Below are 9,765 nucleotides of genomic sequence, written 5' to 3'. Positions count from 1 at the left end.
ATCAAAACACAAAACATTTCTACTCTATTAAGTTTGCAACCAAGATGAACATGCAACTCTCAAGCACACAGGGCACGAATAACACAAAAGACAAGAAAAACAAATGTAAAGTACTTAGTGGAAAAATCAAAACATGTTTGTCTAAAACTTACCTATGTATTCGCTTCCCACCAGTGCAAATTCAAGAAAAGATAGACAAGTGAGCCTAGAACAACATGCAAGTGAATCCTATATATACTAACTATGTTAAAAACCTATGTTTTTTTGACTAAAAGAAAGCGATTAAATTAAAATCATAAGTCATGTGCTAGACGACCCCCACACAGCATGACTATTAAACTAAAGAGACCAACAAAGTAGGGGTGCACAACGAGTTGAGACAACTCGGGCTCGACTCGAACTCGCTCGAGACTCGAACTCGCTCGAAAAAACTCGGCTCGAGCTCGACTCATTTATAAACGAGTCGAGTTCGAGCTGAAAGTTAAACTCGAAACAATAAACGAGTCGAGTTCGAGTTGCAAGAACTCGACTCGTTTAAACTCGACTCGACTCGTTATGGATAAACCGGTTCGCGAAACCGGTTCACCGGTTTAGGGTAAAAACTTTTCCCTCTTTGGCGTCTTCACATTTTCACTCTTCCGTCTTTCCTTAGTTTTCTACAGCCTCTCTTTCTTCCCGTCTGCTCTCTCTCTCTTGTTGTCTTCCCTCTTCCGGCGACCACGACCTTCGGCCTTTCGTTCCATCTTTCGAACTGCACTCTCTCTTCCCATTTGCGCTCTCTCTTCCCGTCTTCCCTCTTCTGTCAACCAGACGACAAGACTGCAACGCAAGCTGCCTTTGCCAGGAAGCCAAAACCGGTTCGTGGTCTTCAGCCAGGTGTTCGGCGACATCGTTTGATCCTTTTCAACTTTCAGCTTCTCTCCGGCTAACTTCCTAGTCCAGCAAGCTCCATTCCTCTCGTGAACCAGGCACATTCTCTCCTCTGCCGCTTACCCTCTCTTTTCTTCCTAACCTTTCCCCTACCCTTTCTCCAAGTTAATCTGTTCAGGTTTTGCTAATCAATAGTATTTGCCAGGCATACTCTCCCTTTCCCAGAGTTTCTTTCTCTTTATCTGAGAGTTTGTTTGGCAAGCAGCAGAAAAATGACTAAACATCTCACCGGTTCTGGTTTTTCCTTTTTGTTTTTTGGCTGAGCTTTCTTGTTGTGCATTGTACATTCTTGCCTGTTGGGTTCGTTAATTTCTGGATTTCCTATTGCATGTATAGTAGTTATTTAGATATTATTTCACATATTACATGATTATCGACAAGTTGTAGTTGTCAATTAGTCACCAATCTGGTTTCGCTTCGATATGTGTTCTTCTTCTTAATCAAGAAATTTGTTTGCTCCATTAGATGCATACAAACCAGAGACGTGGATGCTTCCTGATAAAAAATGTGGGGGCTTGTCTCAGCTAAATCTTGCTATTGTAAGGTTTTCTCCAATTCTGGTTGAGTGCAAAAAAGATACTTGCAAATTTTACTCGAACTATTGAAAGGTTGATCAGTTTGTATTTATTTACTTTCATTACCATGTGTAGGTTGGCCACGTTGATTCTGGCAAATCAACGTTGACATGAAGAGACTTCTGCACATTTTGGGGTGGATCTCTCAGAAGGATATGCACAAGTATGAGAAGGAAGCCAAACAGCAGGTGTAATAATTTATTAATATGTTTATATTTGCTTAATAAGTGCTATTGCACTTCAACCTAATCGCTTTTCTATTTAATTTTTACATTGAGTGCAGGGGAAAGGCTCATTTGCCTACGCATGGGCATTAGATGAAAGCGTTGAGGAAAGGGAAAGAGGAATAACTATGGCTGTTGCAGTTGCTCGTTTTGAATCAAGGAAATTTCATGTTGTTATGCTTGATTCACCAGGGCTTAAAGATTTTGTCGCAAATGTGATATCTGGTGCTACACAAACAGATGCTGATCATGCTGTGATACTTGTTGTCGATGCATCTATTGGTTCTTTGAGGTAGGTGTGGGTTTAAATGGAGTTGGGGGCAGACAAAGGGGCATGCACAACTTATCCGAAGTTTTGGTGTTGAACAGCTGGTTGTTGTTGTTAATAAGATGTATTTTGTAGGATATTCTAAAGAAAGATTTGATTCCATCAATATGCAGCTGGGTGGATTTCTCCGATCTTGTGGATTTAAAGAATCACATATTTCATGGGTACCTTTGAGTGTTATGGAGAATCAGAATCTTGTTGCAGCTATAACTGAACCTCGTTTCTCATGGTGTGTGTGTGTAGTCATGTTTCAAGTGTTATGCTACTTCTTTTCATCAATTAGGTAAGGTTACAACAGTTACTCCAACTAAAATTGGAGGGACTCTGTTTTTAATATTATTTGGCATTCTTCTGATGGACTCTTTGTTGCATATCTCTGTAAAATAAGTTTTGTTTATGGTCTGAGTTACGTTCCATTTATACACCTAATTTTGCCACACATTATCTTCTCTTTCTAACATTCTGTGGTACACCTGATCTTCCTAACTTTTGCCTGCTTATCTTTCTGTAATTTTCAAATGTTAATTAATTTTATATTATTCTCTGCTTCTATCTACCTTGTTATGTTTTCGTTCTATGCTGCTTTTACCCCTTGTTCTCCATGAGTGCTTTTTGCTTGAGCTGAGCTGAGCTTTTGCATAATTTTCAAATGTTAACAGCATTCTTATATCTGCAGATGATGATGAAGATGTGCATTGTTATATCACAGATGATGGTGAAGAAGACGTGGTTCTCATCCATTAATTGATACGAGTTAGATGCCCAAACGAGTTAAAGGATTTAAATGCCTAAATGAGCTAAACAAGTAAATGCCTAAACAGCTAAACTAGCTAAACGATTTAACGTCTAAACGAGCTAGACGAGTTAGTGCCTAAACAAGCTAAAAGAGTTAAAGTTAAACGAGTAAATGCTAAACAAGTTAATGTGTTAAATGGGTTAATCGAGTTCAATGGGTTAATCGAGTCGAGCTCGAGCTCGACTTTGTGTAGTCGAGTCGAGCTCGAGCTAGTTCTAAGAAGCTCGTCTCGAGCTCGAGTCGAGCTCGAGCTGGCCAAGCTCGGGCTCGGCTCGGCTCATGTGCAGCCCTACAACAAAGGGGTTGTCTTTTCATTTTGTCCAACGGATAGAAACTTTTAGTGCTGCATTTTCTTCAAGTACTTAAATGCACGAATTAGATTCATGATCATGGCCAAACTTGCTATAGATGTACGACATTAATTTTAAGTAATCCAAAGGAAGTTAATCTATCAAAATGAATTTCTCAATGAATTTTAAAAGGACCGCATAATTGTTGGAAATTGATGGTGCTAAGATGAAGATCCAGAGAAAATTTTACCAATCTGCCTTAGTATCACCATAAAAAATAAGATAATTATGATCTTTTTTTTGGAAATAACTGAATATCATCATAAGTACCACAACGGAAACATCATCATACAATAAGTATCGCAAAATATCAAAATATTCTAAAATCAATACCAGTACATCTACAGATTTTTTTTTTTTGACAAATTCTAAAATCAATACCGGTCCATCTACAACCATTCCCATCTTGGGTCGTTTGCCCCTCTCTTCTTCTTCCTCTTTCTGAGCCACCTATGCTTCCATCAATCCTTCCCTGCGACCGCCGGCGGTCGAAGAAGCGGAGGCTGCGTCTCCCACCAAAGCATTTAGCAGATCCGAGCCCAAATGGGCTTTCTATTTCGTCCCACCCCCGTTATTTCCTAAAATATGTTTACAAAAATGGAACCAACGGATATATTTTTTTTAATCTAACGTTTGATGGGCAGGAAAAAAATTTATTCCCATTGCTGCAAGGAATTTCCTCCAGTTCAAACATGGTACAAAAGGAAATCAGATTGGTTTTACTTTGCAACCGAATTTATGCTTACCATCCGAATCAGATTTATATTTAAATAAATAAAGTAAGCAAAGTCCACACATATTGAAAGTCTCTGTTGTTAACATATCATAATGTGGTTTGGATTTGGATTGAGATTTAGAATAGGGTTCAAATTATGAATCGAATTCAGATATGGTATGAACGTATATATATGAAAACCTTTTTTTCCATTTGCATTTGACTTAGAGTCTATTTTGAATTTAAATTATTCTGAATCCGGTAAATGAGGTTGGTGAACAATTTTTGTTGACATCGCTACCCATAATTAGTTCGTTCGTTTTAAAATAGGAAGGTGTGATAGAAAGGAAAGAAACATTGAATCTGTTGTGTATAACAAGGAGAGAATTCAATACCAAATAAATGTCCATTCGTATCCAACTCATTTTCTCATCCACACAAGAGAGAACCCTTTGGGAAGAAGTCGGATCAATTTTGGTGGGTGGCCAAAAAAAGGGAGGCGATTGAATTAATGAAAAGAAGGTAAAAACTCTTGAAACAGAGGCTCTTATTAATGAATTTCTTCCTGGATCAACACGCAATTAATAGATCTATCAGGTCAATATTAATTTCACCTTAATTTCCATATGGGTCGCATTCCAAACTTCATTGGGCGTTTTAATAAGCGGGGATCCAAATGATTTGAACGTCCTAGATCGATCTTGTGATTCACAAAGTTTGCTAACTAATCTAATAGTGTTTTTGTACTTTGTTCACACTGACTTTGGATTATGTATGCTTGTTAATTTACCGATCATTATATCTAATCGATTAACTAAACAGGCCGGTCTTACCGAAACCGCACCATTAGTGGATCAGAAACAACATTGGTTAGTTTAGTTGATACCATTGCTCCTTTAATGTAATCATGACGAGCAAATATGCTATTATAATTATAAACTATAGTGATAATTATCTCAATCCTTCATTATCCTGAAATTTTCTCAAAGTCTCGGCCAATTCTGAAGCGAATCCACTAACTTTGTGAAAGGTGCATGCATGAATTTCCCTATGGTTATCATGCAGCACATGAAGTGGAAATATGAAGTGAAAGTGGGGAAGTGAATAGATTGAACTCGACAAACTAATGACTTCTCAAATTATTTAGAGTGGGAATTAGTCAGGCTACTTCTTATCAAATGGCTTCTCTCTCTTCTTTTTGAGAACACAAACTAAATTGTTGCCAGTATTTTCTAGTTAGCTTATAATTAGTAAATTGATGGACTGCGTGTTCAACATATGCAATTAATTAATTAATTAAGAATTTAAAACCAAATCTATTCTTTTTTTATAAAGTTCGAAATTAAAGAAAACCTACACATTCTGCCATTTTACACGCAAACTGCGTAGGAATATTAAGTTTGTCAGATCTTAAGTACTTCATTAATAATCTATCACACGTAGAAACTTCTTAGCAGCAACTAAATTGCACCTTCCGAACTAACTTTGTCATGGACACGTGACTTACGTGTGACCCAACGGCGCTCCACTATAAAAACAAGATTTCCCGCTTCTTTCTTCGTTTCAATTGTCACTCTCTCCCTCGCTTTTTTCTCCTTTTCCTCTCCATCTCCCTCTCCTTTCCTCTACTCATTCGTCCGTCCCGCTAGATTTTTCTATACGTCCTTTTCTTCATTGTCGTTCTTCGGCGGCCTTCTTTTTCGATCGCCCTTCAAGGTCAATTTCTCGGAATGCAAACGATTCTCCTCCCTGATCCACTAGAGATGCAGAATACAAGTTCTTCAACTCTGAAGCCGCTGGATCAACTCAGATCACTCAATGAAACTTTAAGAAGCTTCAAGATTCCATTACAGATGTCTTCCGATGGCATATCAGGGAAAAGTTTGGTCATTTACTGGCGGTAGTTTCTGGAAATCCTGCTTTCTTGTGTTTTCGTCTAGCAGGAAAAATGAGATTTGAGACATGTTGATGACGATTTCTCTTTAATTCTTAATTTTTAGAGAAAAACAGGGTGAAGATTCAAAGTTATGGAGCATTTTGGATTCAAAATGATGTTTAGGCGATGTTTGGGAGAGTCATTGTTTGATCAACTGACAGAGGCTCTGCAGCGACTTGCTCAGAAGGTGGAAGAAGGTAGCAGGCTTTATTTTCTTTGTATAGTGCATTTGTACCTGAACTTAATCCAGTATTTCCTTGAAGAGTTAGGCTGTCTGGTTTAGCCATGAGAGGGCGTGAAACAAAAAAAATATAATGTTCTTTCGTTTTGAGAAGTTGAAAGAGACAAGAAGTGCTTCAAGAATAAATTGGCTGCCAGTTCAGTAGCGTTTGATGATTTAAACATAAAGCTGAATTCATTAACCATCAAGCTAAAATGTGCAGAAAGAAATATTCCGAATGGTAAGATAGTGCTCTCACTGTGCAAATGTACGTTTCGAAAGAAAAAAAAACGGGCTGCAGTCTCAACCGTACTTTCTGAAAATGTTAGTTGCTTTTTTAATTTTTAAAAAATCAGGTAATAGAGCTTCACAGGGACCTGGATGCTGTAACTTTGCAAATGAAGGAGGAACTTGAATTTGCAAGGGAGAAAATTCATAAATCTCAACTTGAATTGGAGCGCTTCAGACCAAAGGAGACTGAATTGATGGCCACAATTGCTGAGCTAGAAGAGAAAGTGTCACAGTCATCCAAAACCATGAGTAAATTTGAAGATCAAAAGGTATGACAGGATATTACTTGGTTAAAAGTTCTGCATTGTGGCCCACCTCTAAGAGATGGGAATTTCAGCAAGAGTTAAATATGCAAATCTTGAGTTTGGAATCACTCAAAAGACACTCAAGAAAAACATGGTCTCGGTTGCAGGGAAAAAAAGATGAAATTGATGCTCTACATGAAGATATTGAGAAGAATTGCAAGCCTGTGGAATCATTGGTGATCCAAATAAGGCTGCTCCGTGTTCAGTTGGTTGGGAACATTGTGCAGGTATTCTATATTATTTTGGCTCAAAAGACTATCAACATGGTTGGTCTTGCCACACATGTTGTCACTTTTTCATGCAGGTGCAGTCATCATTTAGTGCTGTTGAGTGCTCTCTTGCTGAAGCCAAAAAGCAGTATGAGATGATGCTGGAAGCCAAACAGTTTAGAGTCAATGAGGCACTTAAAGGAGATTTCTCAAAGAAATGATAGGGTACCTTTCTCCATACAACGAAACGATGGCAGCTACTTTTATTTGCAAGAAAGGTGATCATGCTATTGTTTTCCAAGGAAATTGATGACATTTGGATGAAATATGAGCTGTTGAAATGGGAAGTCATCAAGTTGGAGAAGGAAAAGGTCCCTCCTTTCCTAGTTATATTGGTTCTTTGGTCAAGTTATGGGTTCTTAAGGCTTTGTTAGACTCTCCTGAGTTATACTGAAGGATAGTCTTGAAATTCAAGCAAAACAATATTTTGACTGAAACTGAAACGAAACATGAAGAAGCACAGAATGGTTGCAATCTTCAGTAGGCTGAGGATGAGCATGATGCTTTGGTAGGTTTTATTTAGAAAAGTTGTATGATGTAAAGGAACTAGTCATGCTTCTGGTTTAGTAGCATGTGCTGGTGATTTCACTAGTAGAGGATGGTTACAATTAAATCCATGTATTTAATATTTCATGCTACAGTTGAAAAAGGTATTTGAATGCGATATTGTGACATGTGGAAAATCAATTTTCTCTTTGTGTTTTCTCAACCATGACCCCCAACCCAAAATCAACTTTGAACTCAATTATCTCCTCTTGTGAGCAGGCCATAGGCGTCCGGCCGGTGCATCACATGCATGCATGGCATAGGATTTAAACGTGTGCAGAGGCGACCTCTAATCGTTGGGAGATGACGCGATCTTGTCAGAATAGAGAAAGGAGAGGCCTGGTGGCGTACACACCGCCTTCATTTTTGAAATCAGTAATATCTCTTCCCTTCTAATGGATTTGCGGTTTTCTTCATTTACGGCGGTACCTCTCTTTTTGCAGTGGTCTTCACACTTGATTTGTTTGATATGTTCTGAAATGTTATTATGGAAACTTTGTTTCAGTTAAGATGCTAAAATCATAATCCATGCTGTGGGTGCGGCATCTGATTAGTCTTTTATATCCACTCTTTCTTTGCTAAACTATCAAGTTGAGCAAGTTCGTTCTTCTGTTTCACTATATGGCTTCTTGCATGGATGCATGGGTCCTTTACCAGTGTGCATTGATGGTAAATCTAGCGGATATTTTATTCAGAATTTCTAAATCTCTCAAATTCATATGTATATCATCTCGGTGCAGTTCCTAAACACCCTTATATATCTTATTTCTTACCTTCAGTAACTTCTTAAAATATTTTATTGGATGATTCTACAGGATTCAGTTCCATGTTTTTGTACAAAAGATGGTATAGGTGTTTCACTGCATTAGATGGATTCTCCATCGACTTAGGGAAGGTGGAGAGGAAGACAAACCTCAAGTTGGAAGTATTTTGGGTTGAATATGATGGAAAAAAACTGGTAAGGACAAGTCGTGATCATTCGGTTTTAACCACAATGTCGGCCTAGTATTCCCCTTAGATAAGCTATATATTTCAAATTCTTTAGCACATGAAACTGAACATTGACCTCTGGAACTATCTGGTCTTCGTGCTTGTTGAACTTACTTTGATAGTTCACTTCCTCCTTAAGCATTGGCATGCTTTTCATGTGGCAAACAAGCATGCATAACATACAAAACCTCTCTTCTCCCGTAACAATATGAATTTTAGGCCATCCTCGGAAAGCTGATAATGAAAAATCAAGACGACCTCCATGAAAGGCAAGACATTGATGGGATTGAGTCCAAGCTTTCTCCCTTTTGTTCAACTGGGTTTAGGCACACTATCTTCTAAACTAGGTTTGGTCAGTTACCAGCATGTTTGTTTGACCTTTGGTTCATTTAATTTAATTGCATCGTCATCCTGTCAGACAAATTATGTTAATGGCCTATATTTGTCCCAACATTTTTGTGGCAGTATACCATCTATAGATGTGTACTGGTTGCACTTTGTATGAGTTGCCTCTGATGTTGACCTTCACTACCTGTTTGGAATATGAAATTCCTTTCGTTTTTCAACTCATCCATTGTTTAATATTCTATAGAATTCTTTGATGATATTGCATTCAGTGAAGCACTATTGTACTTATTGAAGAACTTAGCTACTGCAGTAGAAGAGAAATGAAATTTTGCTGGGAAGTTTCATAGTCTTCTGAATCTATAAGTTGCTCATTCTCAAAACCAGTTATTCTCTTCAGGTACTCTTCACTAGTTTATCACAAAGTTTGTCTGCAATAAATAAATGGATAGTTTAGCAACTGGGAGAGGACTATGGCGATGCTTCTTTTAGAATTTCTCAAGGGAGCGCAAAGAAAACAAGAAAGAAATTCAAGGATTACGCTACCTACATGAAAGCTCAACATGATGAGGATCCACTTTTAAGAAGAAATGTATTTTGCCAATATCTTTTATAGAGAAGGCTTGTCCAAAACTATGTATAATCCTTTGAATTTCCGGATGATTATTTCCTGTAATAATTATATCATGTACGTATATAAGTAGAAAGATGATTTTATCTTGGATTTTTCTAACAAAAAGAAAAGTATCAACTAATGACTCCCTGAACCCATTTTCAAAAAGATATCTTTTGAGTCTTTCAAACCAAACCCGGGGTCCTTGTTTTAAGCCATTAAGTGTCTTTTTAAGGTGACACACTTGCTAAGACTTAGTTGTATTCTCAAATGCTGGTGGTTGAGTCATAAAAACTTATTCCTTTACATGAAGAAATGCATTGTTAACATCC

The 9,765-nt window shown here is 37.7% G+C and overlaps 1 protein-coding gene across 1 annotated transcript; it reads left to right on the top strand.

Moving 5' to 3' along the window:
- The first annotated feature begins 1,615 nt into the window (after nucleotides 1-1,615).
- Nucleotides 1,616-7,100, top strand: LOC126409992 (uncharacterized). The gene is made up of 6 exons (XM_050077337.1): nucleotides 1,616-1,693; nucleotides 1,789-2,021; nucleotides 2,717-2,786; nucleotides 6,431-6,634; nucleotides 6,778-6,897; nucleotides 6,975-7,100. Exons 1-6 carry the CDS (start codon nucleotides 1,616-1,618, stop codon nucleotides 7,098-7,100), a joined length of 831 nt encoding a protein of 276 aa, XP_049933294.1.
- Nucleotides 7,101-9,765: the final 2,665 nt, after the last annotated feature.

Source organism: Nymphaea colorata, chromosome 4 (genome assembly GCF_008831285.2).
Source record: "Nymphaea colorata isolate Beijing-Zhang1983 chromosome 4, ASM883128v2, whole genome shotgun sequence".
NCBI lineage: Eukaryota > Viridiplantae > Streptophyta > Magnoliopsida > Nymphaeales > Nymphaeaceae > Nymphaea > Nymphaea colorata.
Note: the sequence above shows the minus strand (reverse complement) of the source record. Positions and strands in the feature narration are given on the sequence as shown.